The sequence below is a fragment of the Engystomops pustulosus genome, chromosome 7 (genome assembly GCF_040894005.1).
Source record: "Engystomops pustulosus chromosome 7, aEngPut4.maternal, whole genome shotgun sequence".
Taxonomy (NCBI): Eukaryota; Metazoa; Chordata; class Amphibia; order Anura; family Leptodactylidae; genus Engystomops; species Engystomops pustulosus.
This window is the reverse complement of record NC_092417.1, coordinates 180,380,746-180,400,823: the sequence shown is the minus strand read 5'-3', so window position 1 is coordinate 180,400,823 and position 20,078 is coordinate 180,380,746. Positions and strand designations below refer to the sequence as shown.

The 20,078-nt window shown below is 44.9% G+C and overlaps 1 protein-coding gene across 1 annotated transcript; it reads left to right on the top strand.

The window, feature by feature from the left end:
- Nucleotides 1-485: 485 nt before the first annotated feature.
- On the top strand, nt 486-18,908 carry CCND1 (cyclin D1). The gene is made up of 5 exons (XM_072119129.1): nt 486-782; nt 1,126-1,341; nt 3,425-3,584; nt 11,766-11,914; nt 14,352-18,908. The coding sequence occupies exons 1-5, from the start codon at nt 516-518 to the stop codon at nt 14,508-14,510; spliced, it is 951 nt and encodes a 316-aa protein (XP_071975230.1). The 5' UTR covers nt 486-515; the 3' UTR covers nt 14,511-18,908.
- The last annotated feature ends 1,170 nt before the right edge of the window (nt 18,909-20,078 follow it).

Here is a 20,078-nt window from a genome sequence, read left to right as displayed (position 1 = left end):
GAGGCATGCAGCACAGTATATAGAGGCATGGTATATAGGCACAGTATACAGAGGCATGTTGCACAGTATATAGAGGCAGTATATAGAGGCATGCAGCACAGTATATAGAGGCATGGTATATAGGCACAGTATATAGAGGCATGGTATATAGGCACAGTATATAGAGGCATGTTGCACAGTATATAGAGGCATGGTATATAGGCACAGTATACAGAGGCATGTTGCACAGTATATAGAGGCAGTATATAGAGGCATGCAGCACAGTATATAGAGGCATGGTATATAGGCACAGTATACAGAGGCATGTTGCACAGTATATAGAGGCATGCAGCACAGTATATAGAGGCATGCTGCACAGTATATAGCTGCCATGGTATATAGGTGCAGCATGGTATCCAGAGGCTTTGTCTCCCACTAGGGGTATATCTCTATTAGGCTGGTGCTCCCTCCTCCTCCTCCTCCCCCAGGCATCATCATTGTTGCAGAGGAGGAGGAGGAGGAGGAGGACCTGGGCCATGTTTAAGCTGAGCCCCTGCTCCTCTTTCTCTTTCTCTCATTCCCTCTGTTGCACGGGCTCCCGGACACCCACCATGGAGCTGCTGTGCTGTGAGGTGGACACCATCAGGAGGGCCCATCTGGACCGGAACCTGCTGACGGAGCGGGTCCTGCAGACTATGCTGAAGGCGGAGGAGACCTGCTGCCCGTCCAGCAACTACTTTAAGTGTGTCCAGAAGGAGATCCTGCCCTACATGAGGAAGATCGTGGCCACATGGATGCTGGAGGTGGGTGCTGGGTGCTGGGGGCTCCTGCTCTCATTTTACTCCTTAACCCCTTGTCAGCTGCCTGCAGAAACCTTCCCAAAATCCTTGTCTGAAATCCTGCAAAAGTCTCCGGAATAGAAGCCAAACATTTCTTAGTCTCTTTGTTATTTGCATAATATTTACCATTTGTTGTTACATTGTTGCAGACTCCTCTCTCTGTGTCATATACAATGTATGTGGGTGTAGCAGAGCCGGGTTGGTCACTGTGTTGCATTGGAGAGCTCGGCTCTGCTACATCTGTAACATGTGCACCCTGAGCCCGGCCCAGTCTGACCAGAACTTCTCCCCCCCCCCCCACCCCCAGGTCTGTGAAGAACAAAAGTGTGAAGAGGAAGTTTTCCCACTGGCCATGAACTATCTGGACAGATTCCTTTCTGTGGAGCCGCTCAAGAAAAGCCGATTACAACTCCTGGGGGCGTCCTGCATGTTCCTTGCATCCAAAATGAAGGAGACCATCCCTCTAACAGCGGAGAAGCTGTGTATTTACACGGATAATTCCATCAGGCCGGAGGAGTTACTGGTAATTTCCTGTTTACTGTCCATAAGCGGCTGCGCATATGTTCTCCGGGCCCTTTGTGCCATAAATGGGGCCCATTTAGTGCTGCGAATCCTTTCTAGGTCACCACCATAAAGCGGCGCTTCCTTTGCGGTCGGTCACAATGCAGCGAACAAACTGGGAATGTTTTGGGAAAAAAAAAAGGAGCGTATAATGCAATTTCCTATGAAATCAGGAACAATGTAACATTTATGTACCACGCTCCGACCACATGCGGGGGCCATTCGCTGAGGATCTGGCGCCCTCACGAGGAGGAAGGCTGCAACTGCACCCAACCTGTAACTAACTAGATGCTGGGAGTTGTAGTTCTACAACAGCTGGAGATTGTAGTTACTTCCATCCGTGACATTAGATTTATTATTATTATCATAAACATTTGTGTGCAAATCATCTATATACCCACCGCATGCCAATAACATATATATACTCATATACCATCCCTGTGCATAGTATATATCACATATACATCCACCACATGCACATAACATATATACCATCCCTGTGCATAGTATATATCACATATACATCCACCACATGCACATAACATATATATATATACTCATATACCATCCCTGTGCATAGTATATATCACATATATATCCACCACATGCACATAACATATATACCATCCCTGTGCATAGTATATATCACATATATATCCACCACATGCACATAACATATATACCATCCCTGTGCATAGTATATATCACATATACACCCAACATATACCCATATTCCAGCCCTGTGCATAGGAAATATATCACATATACACCCACCATATACACATATGCCATCCCTGTGCATCGTATATATCACGTATACACCCACCGTATACTCATATACATCCTTGTGCATAGTACATATAATATATACACCCATTCATATTCGTATACATCCCTGTGCATAGTACATATCATATGTACACCCACTAAATACACATGTGCACAGGGATGGTATATTATTTATCATCTATATAGCCGCCATATTTAGATATAACACCTCTATATCTATATAGCATGCATACGTTGTGTATACAGATATTATCTTTATACACATATATTATGTATGTGTGATCTACATCATGTATATACCCTGTAGTTGCAATGTGGGATCTGTATACTCATAAAGTATACATACCCCATATATCTGTAGAGACTACGGTCTCTATATAGGATCTATATACCCATATAGCATGTCAGTGTTATATATACATCATATATATTTACCCACCATATCAATATAGCTCGGCTGTGTAAAAATCCTGTATGAGCCCAAAAAGCCCAAAAAACATTGCTGGATACATATGCATCTTCTGTGTAAGTTGTATGGCCCGATAGCATACTTGTGTTATGTATACATCATCTATATATCCACTTTATCTATATGCCCTAGGGGTACACTATTGCATCTATGTACTCATATAGCATGCACATGTCCTTTATATAGCTATATGACAAGCCTGTATACATCATCTATGTATTTATATACACTGTAAATACAAGGTATATATATATATGATACAACATAGGATCCGTATCCTATCCATAAGGTATATAGATCAGGTATACAATGTAGGCTCTGCATATTCCTGTAGCATGCCTGGGCTCTGGATACGTAATCTGTATATCTATATACCCTATGGATACAATTGGGCTCTGTATACCCCTGTAGGATGCCTGGGCTCTGGATACGTAATCTGTATATCTATATACCCTATGGATACAATTAGGCTCTGTATACCCCTGTAGCATGCCTGGGCTCTGGATATACCATCTGTATATCTATATACCCTATGGATACAATTGGGCTCTGTATACCCCTGTAGGATGCCTGGGCTCTGGATACGTAATCTGTATATCTATATACCCTATGGATACAATTGGGCTCTGTATACCCCTGTAGCATGCCTGGGCTCTGGATATACCATCTGTATATCTATATACCCTATGGATACAATTGGGCTCTGTATACGTCAGCTGTATATATGTATTTACCCCGCTGTGTGTTCCTATGTGGCTCCTGACTGTTAACCCTTGTCTCCCCGCAGATCATGGAGCTGTTAATACTGAACAAGCTGAAGTGGGACATGGCCTCTGTGACGCCTCATGACTTTATTGAACATTTTCTTGACAAAATGTCACTGACTGCCGACACCAAGCAGATCATCCGCAAACACGCCCAGACTTTTGTGGCTCTCTGTGCTACAGGTACGGGTGTTATAAGGAAATGCTCGCCCTAACGTTGTATTGTGGATTACTGACTATGGGGGTTAAAAAAAAATGTGCTGGAAAAGGTAAGTCGTGAGCGACGGCGTGGAGCCCCTTCCTTCAGCCTCAGGAGCCTTGTATGTAATGAGGCCCCCGGTGCGTGGCGCGGCAGCTCGCTTTAATTGGATGTGATTGGCACGGAGCAGCGCCGCGCCACTGTTGTTTTGCCAACTGGAAGCCCCCGCATTGTGTATGGGATAAATAAGCGTCCATTGTGAGAGCCGGCGCGGTGCAGCCAAGCAGATCATTGTGTGCTAATGGTCACCCCTCATCTGTGCCAGTGAAAGTGACACCCACTGCTGACGATGCCCCTCGGGGAGCTGCTGCCTCTGCCCACCACAGACTGAGGCATGTGAGGAGTGTTTCATCTGCCAGCCCTGACATGGTGATTACATAAGATGACAGATCTGCCCCTTTAAGAGGGCGTCTACTTATAGATTCCTGGGATCTATATATATATATATATATATATGTATCTCTTTGTATCAATATCCTGGGAATCTATAGAATGTAACCAGTTGTTAACATGGTGATTGCATGGGATTACAGATCTGCCCCTTTAAGAGCGCAGGATATCCCAGGATATTGATACAATGTAACCAGTTCCTGACATGGGGGTCACATAAGATGACGGATCTGCTCCTTTAATAGGGCGTCTTTGCAGGAATCTGTATATAGAGGAATACAAAGACGCCCTCTTAAAGGAGAAGATCCGTCATCTAATGTCACTCCCATGTCAGGAACTGGTGTACAATGTATCAATATCCTGGGAATCTATATAAAGGGATACATGTATGGAGATTGCAGGAATCTATATAGAGAGGCAAGTATATACGCTCTTAAAGGGGCAGATCTGTCGTCTTATGTAACCCCCATGTCAGGAACTGGTTACATTATATATATATATATATATATATATATATATATATATTTATATTCCCGGAATATTGATACATGTATGGGGATTATATTCCTATATATACAGATTCCTGCAATCTCCATACATGTATCAATATTCTGGGAATATATATATATAATGTAACCAGTTCCTGACATGGGGGCTACATAAGCTGACAGATCTGCCCCTTTAAGAGCGTATATACTTGTCTCTCTATATAGATTCCTGGAATTTCCATACATGTATCCCTTTATATAGATTCCCAGGATATTGACACATTGTACTCCAGTTCCTAACATGGTGATTGCATAAGGTGACAGAGCTGCCCCTTTAAGCGTGCATGTATGTATCTTATATAGATGCCCAGGATATTGATACAATGTGACTAGTTAATGACATGGGGGTTACATAAGATTATAGATCTGCCCCTTTAAGAGGGCGTCTACTTATAGATTTCTGGGATTTCCATACAATGTGACCAGTCCATCATACGGCAATGACATAAGATGACAGATGTGCCCCTTTAAGAGGGCGTCTTGTATCCCTCTATATACAGATCTGCAATGTAACCAGTTTATATGTTGTCACCAATAACACGTAATGGTGATCTAACCGGTGAGTCACATGACCGGCATACCAGCGCCAGGCGGGAGGTGTTAATGATCCGTGGGCGCTGTAGTTGTACCAAACTGCTCACAAATTATTTGCCCCCCCTCCCCTTAGTTTGGGAATGTCACAGAACCCGCTTTGGCGCTGTCACGTTATGTGCCGGATCAGCCGCAGCCGCCCTGACGGCACTGGATGAGCCCCGGTGACCCGCAGTCTGGACCCAGTGTGTTGTGGTTAACCCCCTGTGTGCTGCGGGTGACATTGCCCGGCCGCGCTGACCTGATGTGTGAGCTCCGGCCGCTGAACCTGCTGAATGCACACGCGGTTCAAAGGTCGGCGGCTCGTCTTTGGAGTGCGGTACTTTGATCCGCCTCGCTGTTGTTTCAGGGTAAGGTGCATGCGGCGTCATCAGATTCCCCGGGCGAGTCACCGGATATTTCTATAGGACGTGTAGGATATACAATTACATCCGCCCATCTGTCACCCTCCAGAGGTGCTGATACTACAACTCCCAGCCTGAGCCCACAGATGCAGAATGAGAGTGGTAGTTCAGTACTGCTGGTTATGTCACTGTATAGAACGCTCCGGAACCTGGAGGTCTATGAATCTGCAGAATATCTATGTACAGATTGTTCTATCATCCTGGTGTGATGAAGCTTGTGAACCAAACTATCTATCTATCTATTTATCTCCTATCTATCTATCTCCTATCTATCTATCTATCTATCTCCTATCTATCTATCTATCTATCTCCTATCTATCTATCTATATCTATCTCATATCTATCTATCTATATCTATCTCATATCTATCTATCTCCTATCTATCTATCTATCTATCTCCTATCTATCTATCTATCTATCTCCTATCTATCTATCTATCTATCTCCTATCTATCTATCTCCTATCTATCTATCTCCTATCTATCTCCTATCTATCTATCTATCTATCTATCTCCTATCTATCTATCTATCTCCTATCTATCTATCTCCTATCTATCTATCTCCTATCTATCTATCTCCTATCTATCTATCTATCTATCTATCTCCTATCTCCTATCTATCTATCTATCTCCTATCTATCTATCTCCTATCTATCTATCTATCTCCTATCTATCTATCTATCTATCTCCTATCTATCTATCATCTATCTATCTATCTATCTCCTATCTATCTATCTATCTCCTATCTATCTATCTATCTCCTATCTATCTATCTATCTCCTATCTATCTATCTATATCTATCTCATATCTATCTATCTATATCTATCTCATATCTATCTATCTCCTATCTATCTATCTATCTCCTATCTCCTATCTATCTATCTATCTCCTATCTATCTATCTATCTATCTATCTCCTATCTCCTATCTATCTATATATCTCCTATCTATCTATCTCCTATCTATCTATCTCCTATCTATCTATCTATCTATCTCCTATCTATCTCCTATCTATCTATCTATCTATCTATCTCCTATCTATCTATCATCTATCATCTATCTATCTATCTCCTATCTATCTATCTATCTCCTATCTATCTATCTATCTATCTATCTATCTATCTATCTATCTATCTATCTATCTCCTATCTATCTATCTATCTATCTATCTATCTATCTATCTATCATCTATCTATCTATCTCCTATCTATCTATCTATCTATCTATCTATCTCCTATCTATCTATCATCTATCATCTATCTATCTATCTCCTATCTATCTATCTATCTCCTATCTATCTATCTATCTATCTATCTATCTATCTATCTATCTCCTATATATCTATCTATCTATCTCCTATCTATCTATCATCTATCATCTATCTATCTATCTCCTATCTATCTATCTATCTCCTATCTATCTATCTCCTATCTATCTATCTATCTATCTATCTCCTATATATCTATCTATCTATCTCCTATCTATCTATCTATCTATCTATCTATCTATCTATCTATCTATCTATCTATCTATCTATCATCTATCTATCTATCTCATATCTATCTATCTCCTATCTATCTCCTATCTATCTATCCTCCTGTTCTCTGTACACATGAGTCCGGTGGGGTGAATGGTTTTCCTTTGTGGCATGTGCCGGTATAATGTTGACTCTTTCCCCCTTGCGTTGCGGCGGGGGGTGGGTGATTGTGCCCCTCGTGCGCGGGAAGCGTTGCGCACCTTGGCGCGGAGCTGTGAGGGCAGTTCCCGCCTGTTGCCTCTTCTTGCTGTGATTGATGTCCTCCAGTGTGATTTGGCGGCATGAAAGGCTTTTCATTCATGGCTCTCAGACGGAGGGACGTCTCCTCTTACATGGGGGGGTCCCCCCCCTCCCTCGGAGCTGCGCGGCCTGGCCGCTGCTTTGTGTCCCTTCATGGTGGCTGCCGCTCTTTTCTTGAGCTTGTTTATTCTTTTTGGATGAAGTCTGGGATAGGCTGCGCCATGTGCGGGGGCCCCTTTTCTTTTGTGCCCGTGTCAGGTTTAATTCATCTCCGCGCTTCTCTCTTGTTCCTGAGCGTTCAATAGCGCAAGATGAAGCAATGGGGTCCGACAATGCTGACACACTCCAAGTGCAGGGTCGGGGGCCCCCTGATTAATATGCCGAAATTAGTGGTCTCTGCCCCCATTATCCCATCCCGCATATAAAGAGAATAATAACCCGGGACGTGCCGCCTGTCTGGAGTATGAGACCCTCCATCAGCCCCCGCCATAGGCCGCTGACCCCCGGGGATTCTGGGAGAGAAGATACTCCATTATACTTTATTGTATCAATTCATTCATTTTATTACATCTTGGAGATGAGGGGGGTCCTAAATGGGGAGTACTCGAGTACTTGGCCAAGATCTACTACGGGTTCTTCACGTCTTAGTTGGTGGGAAAGACCTTCAAATCGGGAAGAGAACTTCTTAGACAGAGCATGTACTTCATAGAAGGAGCATAACGTTTTGAAGATGGCGCATAGACTTCCTAAATGGGGAGTGGGATTCTTGGCTGATGACTGAGATCATAGATGGGGAGTAAATTTCCTAGATGTCACATGGATTTCCAAGGCGAGAGGCTCTAAGAAATTGTCTTCCCGATTTGAAGGTCCATCCACCAACAGTGACTTTGAAACTCCATCTCAGCCCAGAGAATCTCTCAGAAGGTTCATGGACATGGGGTGCGGGTTTTCGATGGCTTGAGAAGTCTCTAGAGGGTCTTTGGCCTCCTTGTTTGGTAGAATAATTCTTAGATGGTGCATTGACTTCATCGTAGCTTCTGAATTGCTTAGAGTGGAGCATGGTCTTCTTGCATGGTATACGGGTTCTTACATCTTCTGATTGAGATACGTAGATGTTGCATAGGCTTCCCGAATGGTATTTGAGGTTCTTAGATGGTGCATGGACTTCCTGGATGTTACATGAGATCCTCGGATGATGCAGGAACTTCTTAGATGTTAAGAGGTTCTATGATGGTGCGTGGACTTCCTGGATGTTACACGAGATCCTCGGATGATGTATGGTAGAGGTTCTATGATGGTGCGTGGACTTCTTTGATGGACTTTTGGACTCTTGGTAGACTCTATACAGAGACGGTCATGTTACCCAGGAGTATATGAGATCCTCGAGGCATTGGTAGCGCTCATGTCCCGTAAAGGGTTACCCTTGGCTCTTTCTAGGCGATTGGGCACCACTGTGATTAATGAAGCCAGCAGTTCATTATTCTATCAGAAGGGCTTAAAGGACGAGTAAATAAACAGCACATAGCACGGAGGGGGGGGTGTCGCTGCTTTGTGTCAACAGTTCATTTTTCAGAGCAGGTTCCTAAAACAAACTTCAGCCATGACTCTGCAAACACTACATCCCCCCAGTGCCGGCCGCCTCGGGATGTGTGTACTGGCGCGACCAGTGGGGGGCAGGATGGGTCTTACACTATGGGGGCAGTAGGGTGCCTCTAACACTACATCCCCCCCCTAGTGCCGCCCGCCCCGGGATGTGGGGACTGATATGACCAGTGGGGGGCAGGATGGGTCTTACACTATGGGGGCAGTAGGGTGCCTCTAACATTACAGCCCCCCCCTAGTGCCAGCCGCCCCGGGATGTGGGGACTGATATGCCCACTGGGGTCAGGATGGATCATACACTATGGGGGAAGTAGGGTGCCTCTAACACTACATCCCCCCCCCTTGTGCCGGCCGCCCCGGGATGTGTGTACTAGTGTGACCACTGGGGTCAGGATGGATCATACACTATGGGGGCAGTAGGGTGCCTCTAACACTACATTCTCCCCCCCCCCTAGTGCCGCCCGCCCCGGGATGTGTGTACTAGTGTGACCAGTGGGGGGCAGGATGGGTCATACACTATGGGGGCAGTAGGGTGCCTCTAACATTACTCCCCCCCCCCTAGTGCCGGCCGCCCCGGGATGTGTGTAGTGGCACGACCAGTGGGGGGCAGGATGGGTCATACACTATGGGGGCAGTAGGGTGCCTCTAACACTACATCCCCCCCCTAGTGCCGGCCGCCCCGGGATGTGTGTACTAGTGTGACCACTGGGGGGCAGGATGGGCCATACACTGTGAGGGCAATAAGGTGCCTCTAACACTACATCCCCCCCCCCCTAGTGCCGCCCGCCCCGGGATGTGTGTAGTGGCACGACCAGTGGGGGGCAGGATGGGCCATACACTATGGGGGCAGTAGGGTGCCTCTAACATTACATCCCCCCCCCAGTGCCAGCTGCCCCAGGATGTGTGTACTGATATGACCAGTGGGGGGCAGGATGGGTCATACACTATGGGGGCAGTAGGGTGCCTCTAACATTACATCCCCCCCCCCAGTGCCAGCTGCCCCAGGATGTGTGTACTGATATGACCAGTGGGGGGCAGGATGGGTCATACACTATGGGGGCAGTAGGGTGCCTCTAACATTACATCCCCCCCCTAGTGCCGGCCGCCCCGGGATGTGGGGACTGATATGCCCACTGGGGTCAGGATGGATCATACACTATGGGGGCAGTAGGGTGCCTCTAACATTACATCCCCCCCCCAGTGCCAGCTGCCCCAGGATGTGTGTACTGATATGCCCACTGGGGTCAGGATGGGTCATACACTATGGGGGCAGTAGGGTGCCTCTAACATTACATCCCCCCAGTGCCAGCTGCCCCGGGATGTGTGTACTGATATGCCCACTGGGGTCAGGATGGGTCATACACTATGGGGGAAGTAGGGTGCCTCTAACATTACATCCCCCCCTAGTGCTGGCCGCCCCGGGATGTGGGGACTGATATGCCCACTGGGGTCAGGATAGATCATACACTATGGGGGCAGTAGGGTGCCTCTAACACTACATCCCCCCCCAGTGCCAGCTGCCCCAGGATGTGTGTACTGATATGACCAGTGGGGGGCAGGATGGGTCATACATCATACTACATGGGTAGTGTGGCGTCTCTATTCTAAGCTGAATGGTGATAACTCTTAGATTGTCAGCTCTTCTTCCACCATTTTTAAGTTATTCTTTGCTGGCAATCTGCTGCCCGGAGGAGAAAGGCTGTGGATTATTCCCGCTGAATGGGGCAGTCCGGCCTCTTCAGGAAACACGAGACCTCCTTTGTATAGACCTACAGCAATGCCGCTTGGCCGAGGTCCCAGTGTCCCGGCACCATTGTGTCCCGGCAGAATGGAGCGAGGTGCCGCCTGTGTTGGGACCCCCAGCACCCGGCTCTGTTGTCATGATGGATGGATTTCGGCCAGTGACTGGCAGGTTTGCTGTGACAAAGGATTTCTAAAGGTGCCATCCTGGTCGGAATAGGCGCTTGCCGGTCACATATTTATGACTAAGCGCTCGCTGTCACTTTGGGAAACCATTCAGGCCCTTAATCCTGGGGCGGAGGGGGGTGGGGACTGTAATGTGCCCGCCGGAGGGGAGAGCGTTACCAGGTCACTTTGAAAAGCCGAATTCTTTTGTGCAAGGAAGTAAAAGTGACTTGATTGTGTTACATGACTTGTACTGTACCCCGAGCAGGGGGCGCCGCCGGGGGCCGGCTTCTTACAGCACTTTGTCGGATTAAACTCTTAGAAGACAATTTGACATCTGCCAAGGGTCCGCAGGCGTCAGTACAGTGTGTAGAACCATGAACTGTGTCAGTATTTACCGCCATTATAATTCCATTCAATACTAATGATTGACATGGCATAGAATACGATTTTACTTGTGGAAACGGCGCCATACGTGACTATAGGCTGCCTCTGGTATTGCAGCTCAATGAGTTGTCCACCTGATGATGATGATGATGTTACTGATCTAACCACCTTGAACCCAACTTGGGGCCACCCTATTATTGCCAGGTTGGGTGCCTGCAGCTCCTATTCCAGAGATTGGGAGCTGAGCTGTAGTAACACAGCTTGACCACTACACAGAGACTGGTGCTGTTCACTTAGAAAGGTTCTCTGTGTTGATTCCAATAGCAGGAGTATATGACCACTCTTTAAATCAGTGTAATATAATTACAAAAAGCTTCGAATTGGTTAAAGCTGCAATGCATGACACAGCCTATGGACAATGGTGGCGCTATATCTAATCATAGATCACTTCTCTTGAGATTCTATAACTTTTGACTAATCCGTATCCCTCTTCTTCCTTGCAGATGTAAAGTTTGTATCCAACCCCCCCTCCATGATCGCAGCTGGGAGTGTAGCAGCCGCCATACAGGGTCTAAATTTGGGGAACACAGACAGCATCTTCTCTTCTCAGCACCTCACCCTCTTCTTATCACAAGTCATCAAATGTGACCCGGTAAGTAACATTCTATGAGATTGGTAAAGCTTACAGTAGCTGGTGTTGTGACGGATTGGTGGGGGGGCTTCTGACCCATGGCCTTTGACCTTGAGTGATGCACTCCAGTGAGCGGGAGGCTGTAGTCATTGACCCATAGGAGGAGGCCGTTCCCTAATCCTGACCACAGACGGTCCGTGGTATCACCCCATTGACATGTATGTCCAGCCGTGCCGCGTACGTACACATCAGAGGTACTCGGGGCCTCCTAGGAGGTGTATGGCCGCCCTCATGCTGTGTACTCCCAGGTTACAGGAGTGACGCGTGCGGCCAGCCCGGGGTTAATCAATAACACGACCCGGACAAATTGACAGCCGCTCATCAGGTGATAAACAACAGAATCTGCTTCTCTTTCTTTCTGGGAAGTGAATTAGATTTTCCACATTTGGCAGCTGACTCTTTCCTCGGTAAACACCATTTAGTCCCATCTGCGGACTCTGCTGACTCAGCAAATTGTGAAAATAACCTTCTGTGAGGAGAAGGCGACGCGGCAATAATCAGATGACTGAGGTATGAGGCACATTGTGCCATGACACCAGCCCACAACATGGCCGCCACTGTCTGTCCTGTCTCCAAAGGAGCTGCTGTGGTCTACAACATGGCCGCCTCTATCTGAGTCCCGGCTCCTTGGGAACTCCTTTTGGTTCTGTCCACAACATGGCCACGACTTTTCATGTTCTTTCGCCTCGAAAACTAATCTGATCCAGCCTACAATATGGCAGCCAGTTTCATATGTCCTGACTCCTCGGAAGCTGATCTGTTGTAGGCCATAATATGGCCACCGGTTTCTGCATCCTGATTTATGAGGAGCTGATCTGGGCCGGTCCACAACATGGCCGCCTCTCTCTGTATCTGATCTCCTCAGAAGCTGCTTTGATCTGGTCCACAACATGGCCGCCACTCTCTGTATCCGATTTCCTCAGAAGCTGATCTGGGTCTGTCCACAACCTAGCCGCTGCTCTCTGTATCCGATCTCCGCAGAAACTTCTTTGATCCGGTCCGCAACATGGCCGCCACTCTCTGTATCCGATCTCCTCAGAAGCTTCTTTGATCTGGCCCACAACATGGCCGCCACTCTCTGTATCCGATTTCCTCGGAAGCTGATCTGGGTCTGTCCACAACCTGGCCGCTGCTCTCTGTATCCGATCTCCGCAGAAACTTCTTTGATCCGGTCCACAACATGGCCGCCACTCTCTGTATCCGATCTCCTCAGAAGCTTCTTTGATCTGGCCCACAACATGGCCGCCACTCTCTGTATCCGATTTCCTCGGAAGCTGATCTGGGTCAGTCCACAACATGGCCGCCGCTCTCTGTATCCGGTCCACAACATGGCCGCCACTCTCTGTATCCGATCTCCTCAGAAGCTTCTTTGATCCGGTCCACAATATGGCCGCCACTCTCTGCATCATGACCCCTCAGGAGTTGCTCTGATTCCTGATTTAAGTAGCTTTCGTTCTGATTCTGTTTTGGTCCTCTCCACAACATGGCCGCCACTTTCTCCGTCCTGACTCCTCGCCTGCTGTTGGGGGGTATAACTTTCCGGCCCTAGAAGTAATTAGGCAGGGCCAGTTAGTCCTCAATCGTATAATTAATCTACATTGTGGGCAGCAAGAATCTGAGTAGTGAAGCAGAAAATTTTTTGGCAGTAAGTAGCGGAGGGTAAAGTAAGTGCCCCCGTTATTTCGCTGCCTCAAGCAATTTCCATCTGACCACAGAATTCTGTGAAACACATGTCACGGGGGCCGCACAGATACCTTTATTAGGCCCGTGTGGTTAGGAAGATGATTATCCTGAGCTTAATTACCCAGATAACAGCATTGTTCTCTGTTATCAGCCGCTACCTAGGCCTCTGTTTACATTTGATTACTTTTTGTAATTTCTAGTTTGTTTTTTAATTGCCCACTAAAGCAGATTTTCTTTTTGTTTACATTGTCTTTCCTTTGAATAAAGTTTGTTGAAGAATGCTCACACACAGGGTTATTTTCTTTAAACTTTATTTATAACATTCATTAGAACACAATCAGTAAACCTTCTTCATGTTTACTTCATGTGTAATGTTTTCTAGATTATTGAGATGTGTAGTACAAAGTTCTGTGGCCACAGCCACTGACTGCGCTGTCTGAACGCGTTTATAGACTATATATTGCTGTGTTACCCATGGCATCCAATCAGGGCACAGCTTTCATTTATCCAGAGCCAGGATTTGAATCAAAGCAAAGTTCCGATTGGTTGTTAGGGGCAACACAGTATGTTCAGTTTTGAGAATCGAGGCCTGTTGTTGTTTTGCTTCAATTAACTTTATTTACAACAAACACTGAGACGTTTTCCTTAAAAATTTGGACTAATGTGAGGTAACCCTGGATCCTAACCGATTTTTATCTTCTCTTTCCCTCCCCAGGACTGTTTACGGGCCTGCCAGGAACAGATCGAGTTGCTCCTAGAGTCCAGTTTGCGTCACGCATCCCAACAGATCAATATTTCCACAGACACAAAGTCCGTGATAGACGAAACAGACCTTTCCTGCACCCCAACCGATGTCCGGGACGTCAACATCTGATTACGGAATTAGGGTGGGGAAAAAAAATATAAAAAATCTGACTTTTTGGGAACAGAATGTGAGGAGCAGATATGTCTCTTCCTGGGAATGAACTTCTCCGATCCCCATGGACGTATATATATCCTCCTATAATCCTGTGACCTAAAAATAATACGCGGAAAAAAAAAAACTCTCAGAAAAAAAAACAAAAAGAAGAAAATAGTATTCGCATGAGCCGCCGCTGCCGCCGCCACCGCGGGGTTTGTGCTAGAAAAAAAAAAAGAGAATTTTTATAAGACAGTAATCAGCTAGTTTTCTATTATATGTGTTCATGTCTGTATGTTGTAAAGATAGACATTAACACAAGACCAATGTCTCCAGGGGAGGTACTAAAAAAACAAAAAACTTATTTTTGGTTCCTTATGTGTAAAGCGCCATTTTTTTAAGGTAGAAGAGGCTTTTAGTTAGAGTTTTTCCAATTTTTTTCTTCCTTTTTGCTTTTTTTGCGTTCTCGCCTTCTCTATCATCTGCTTGCTATTGCATGTAGTCACTTTATATCCTCTCTATACCTGCCGTTTTTTTGTTTTTTACGCCTTTTTTATCCTCTTCACTTTATGGATGGTTCATGTAACCCATAGTATATGCTTAGTATAGTGCATTACTATATGTTAACCCTTTTATGTATTGGCTGTGGATTGCCTGCGCCTATGGCTTGTAGGATGCCAGTTTTTTTTGGTGTTTTTTTTTTTTTTTTCAAGGCTTTAGTTTTTACCACCCTCTATTTTACTCTATTATTAAGAGATAGCGATGGTAATATATTATTATATTTTTATAATCTTTGATAATTTTTTTTTTTTTTTTTTGTAGCTGCCTTTTGTGTTTAAGCAAAAAAAAAAAAAAACAGAAAAAAAAAAAAAAAGAAAGAAGCAGAAAATTTTTTCAAAAACTGGCATCAGCCCCTCCCCTTTTTTCCCTGCACCGTGTACCCAAGCCTCAAATATGTCAGGAATCAATCCACAGACCAGTTTTTCTTTGTGTGTTCTATTCTAAAACCATTCCATTTCAAAGCACTTTGGGTCGTTTTATACGTTTTTTAGCGATTTTTATGTTCTATGTGGGAATCAACAAAAAAATGGAATGGTTTGGAATCGGCATTGGAACCGAACGGCAAAGCAAGTGATTACTACTATTAAGCTCATGTGGGCAGGGGGGGCGGGGCTCTGCGGCTCCGAGCATTCTGGGAGTTGTAGTACGTTACTGGCGCCATTGTGGAAGTCGTTGCTGTCCTTAAAGGGATAGACTACCGAATTGTCGGTATAGTTTTCAAGATGGCCGCCGTCGTTAGTACGATCTCGGGAGCCGCACCCCCTTCACCGGGTCTTAGAAAATGTGGTTAGAATATGGCGGACGCAGCCGTCGCGGGATCTGTTTTTCCTCCTTTAGCCATGTGACCGCGGCTGCTGTGTCCCGTTTTACGTGTTTGCGTAAGGGCAAGTTAGATTTAAGGCTTTACCACGTTTTATGGTTTTTTTCTTTGTTCTTTTTTTTTTTTTTTTTCCAACACTAAACTATATAATTTATCGCTAAGGCTTAAGTAAATATTTATTGCAGGAGATCCTCACTAGGCCAGTATCACCTTTAAGAGAAAAAAACGAATAATAATAATGCAACTTCCCCTTTAAATATCGTTTCATAGGCCCCTCCCCTCACCGATTTCTCGATTTCGCGACACAAGGCCAAATTTTGTTGGGAATGGTGGAGATTGTGTACTTGAAATGACCTGTCTCAAAGGCCCCTCCCCCTCCCCGACCACTTTATGTTTAGCTAAAAGAAACAAAAATTTCTAAAAAAAATTTTGCACATTTGAACCTTTTTGTGTTTTGCTTAAACTACGGATTGTTTTTTTTTTTTGGGAAGGGAAGCGGTGACTACGGAGGAGGAGAATGTATTGTGCTGCGCAAAACGTGAGAAGGAAAAAAATTTTGCCCTCAATGGTGTTGATTGTTAGAAGAAAAAAAATAAAGTTTTTTTCAAAAATAAGGAAAAATAAAAAATGGGAAAAAAAAAAAAATCTGAAAAAGGAGGATTTCTCCAGTTTTATTAAAGCTGCTATGGATTGAAAACTCCCAGCATGGTTTAGAAAAGTTTTTTTTGAAGAAAAAAAAAACAAAAAAAACAGTGCTTTTCTGTATCTATGTCATTGTTTTATTTTTTGCTGCTATGACGTCGTAGTCCTTTTTGTTATGTCATGTCTTATTACTGCCATTACGTAGAATTTTTTTTAATTTTCTCATAGAAAATTATATTGTCGCCTTTCATGTAACTTTTTTTTTTTTGTTTTTTTTTATTTTTGTCAGTTTTTACTTTCATGTGATTACTGCTCAATTCCAAAAAGATAAAAAAAAAAAAAAGTTCCTGTTTTTTTTCCACTATACCTCATGTCTCGTCGTTGTTGTCTCAGCTAGGTATCCGTAAGACCGCCGTGTCGGAACGGCGTATGTACCGGGTTCAGGAATTAGCATTATTGGTCTTTAGTTTTGAAGTTTTTACGTTTTGTTATTTGGGGGGGGGGGGGGGGGGGAGAGTTTGCAAACGTTCCAGAGAATTCAGATTTGTATTGGAATGTGTTCGTAAAGTTGGTTGCGTTGATAATGGTTGGTTGAGGTGCAACTGAGGCCTACACCCTGGGTCTAGTCTGTGGAGCCAAGTTCATGTCATCTTCATGGATTTTTTGTAAGATTTCGGGCCTAGGACTTAAGGAACTTGGCCAACGTATGCCTAGAAGAAGTCTTTTTGGATTGAGTATTGTGGGACCAGAAACTTTTTAGATGTTTGAACTCTTCGATGAACCAGCATGGTGGCTGCCAGTAGATAAAGTTGGATTAGGCCAATAAACATGGTTCAAAGTAAGAATTTACAGAATATTGGGTTGGCAATTTTTTGGATTGACAATTGACTATGTCTACCTTTTAGAAGTTTGGACTGGATGGGTCAGCATGTTGGAACTTGAAGCTACTCCCTTCCAGTAGACTGAGTTGGACTCATTCCGAAAGTAGAACTTTGACCCTTTGGGGGTCTATGAATTTTGGACTCAAATGTTTGCGTACCGGAAGTTGCATCCACTCAATGCCAGTAGACTGAGTTGGCCGATTGCGTTGTGTTTGGGTCAATACTAGTAGGTGTTTTTGGATTGACCATTGACTATGTTTGCCTTTAGAAGTTTGGACTGGATGGGTCAGCATGTTGGAACTTTACGCCACTCCCTGCCAGTAGACTGAGTTGGACTGGGCCGATTCCGAAAGTAGAACTTTGATTGACCCTTTGGGAGGTCTATGAATTTTGGACTCAAATGTTTGCGTTCCGGAACTTCGTCCACTCGATGCCAGTTGACTTTGTTGGCCGATTTCATTGTGTTTGGGTCAATACTAGTAAGAGTTTTTGGATTGACCTTTGTGGACTTATGAACTTTTTGGCATGTGATTACGGTAGAGCGACTTGGACCACTCCTACGTGTATTCCCAATGGAAGAGAATGGTCTCATGTTGCACCTCCGGGGGGGAATATTTTTGGGTTCTCGTAGAACGTTGCTTTACATTTGATACCACTGTTTTTGTAGATGAAGTCTGTCGTCTGTAGAGTAGGTACCGCGATCTGGATTAGATGGAAGGTGCTCAGTGCCCCCCCCAAAAAAAGGGGGGGCACATACTTCTCAAAAACTTCACTGCAAACCAGCTGACGCTCTTACGTGGAAAAAATATTTAAAAATAGAGAAAAATTAAAAAAAAAATAAATAAAGCCGAGCTGGGTTCTGCATGCTGCTAAACCAAATCCAAATTGGTAGGGAGTGAGAATTTTTACAAAAATAATTATGGGTTAATTTAATATTTTTGTTTTTGTATCTTATCGCCAGGGTCCACACGTTACGTGGACCATCCTGTCCAAAAATAAATAAATAATTCCAGGAATCTTTTTGTTTTACCGTTTACCTCAAAAAACTCTTCTGTCCGTATGATTGAAAAAAAAACTTCTTCTAGTTCTGTTTTTTATTATTTTTCTTTCCTGGACCAAATGTGATAACGTCCCGGTAAATTTTTTTGGTGTGTTTTTTGTCTGATTTTGCTGGGGCAGCAGGTGAACAACTCTTGTTCTCACTTCTTGTGACTCCTTTAAGGCCAAAGTCTATTGGTTCGTGTTCTGATAGATGAGTAATGTTACGTTATTTACAGGTTTTCTCTCTCTCTTGATAATTCGCCAGTCGTCCTGTTGCATCCTGTTCTCATTGGACGGTCTGAAACGCACATTGTCACCGACAGACCGTTATCTAATACATTACTCTTGAATGACATAAGCTGAATGACATAAAAAAAAGTTGAATGACATAAAAAAAAAAATCTAGGAATAAACCATTCAAAAACATTCTTTTGTGTGTGGTCTTGATTTTTCCAGGGGCACTTTAAAAGCTCTATCTTTATGTGTAGCTGTCTTAGAGGCGCAGTGTGGCTGTCTTATCAGACGTCCTGGAGGCACAGTGTGGCTGTCTTATCAGACGTCTTAGAGGCGCAGTGTGGCTGTCTTGGAGGCGCAGTGTGGCTGTCTTGGAGGCGCAGTGTGGCCGTCTTATCAGACGTCTTGGAGGCGCAGTGTGGCCGTCTTATCAGACGTCTTGGAGGCGCAGTGTGGCCGTCTTATCAGACGTCTTGGAGGCGCAGTGTGGCCGTCTTATCAGACGTCTTGGAGGCGCAGTGTGGCCGTCTTATCAGACGTCTTGGAGGCGCAGTGTGGCCGTCTTATCAGACGTCTTGGAGGCGCAGTGTGGCCGTCTTATCAGACGTCTTGGAGGCGCAGTGTGGCCGTCTTATCAGACGTCTTGGAGGCGCAGTGTGGCCGTCTTATCAGACGTCTTGGAGGCGCAGTGTGGAAAATTATGTGTGGGCTGATTGATATCTAAAAACATAGCTCCAAGATATGAAAACCTAAACGGGTTAAAATGCCCTTAAAGGGATTGTCCAGGCACCTAATTTTTATAAAAAAGATAAATATGTGATGAAATTACAAATATATAGAATCTTCCCAATCCTTTGTCGCTTCCACCGCTGCAGCAAATCAAGGAATCCTGGAAATATCACAAAGGGGGCAATGGGGAGGGGGGGGGGCGGTATTTTTGGCAATTTATACTGTTTCCTAGCTTAGTTTTTTTGAAAAAAATGTCTAGAAAGTTGGACAACCACTTGGGTGGAGCTCATGGTTCAGTGTCAAAACTAGAACAGTTATAGGAGTCTCCTATTTGGGTTTTGGATGACCTCTTGTTGACACAAGCTTCACCCTACAACGGATCACAGGGGGGTCCTGCTACAGCTCTAATTAGTGGGCAAATTATTCTATAGCACTCCCGCAGGAGAGAGTAAGTATTACACCCATCCCATTGAATCGTGTATAACGTCCGGTCCTCCAGAGACGTGTAGATGCCTGGGTAGTCGATGTCCACTCTGGATACCAGATCAGGGTCCCTTGACCCCCCCCCCCTCCTAAACACAGAATGGCCAAATAGGGTATTTAGAGTTGCCCTCTGTCTTGGCACAAGGAGCGGGT

Coding starts and splice junctions, on each gene's coding strand:
- CCND1 (XM_072119129.1), top strand. CDS start 516: ATGTTTAAGCTGAGCCCCTGCTCCTCTTTCTCTTTCTCTCATTCCCTC. Junction 1,342..3,424: donor TCAGGCCGGAGGAGTTACTG/GTAATTTCCTGT, acceptor GTCTCCCCGCAG/ATCATGGAGCTGTTAATACT. Junction 11,915..14,351: donor AAGTCATCAAATGTGACCCG/GTAAGTAACATT, acceptor TTCCCTCCCCAG/GACTGTTTACGGGCCTGCCA.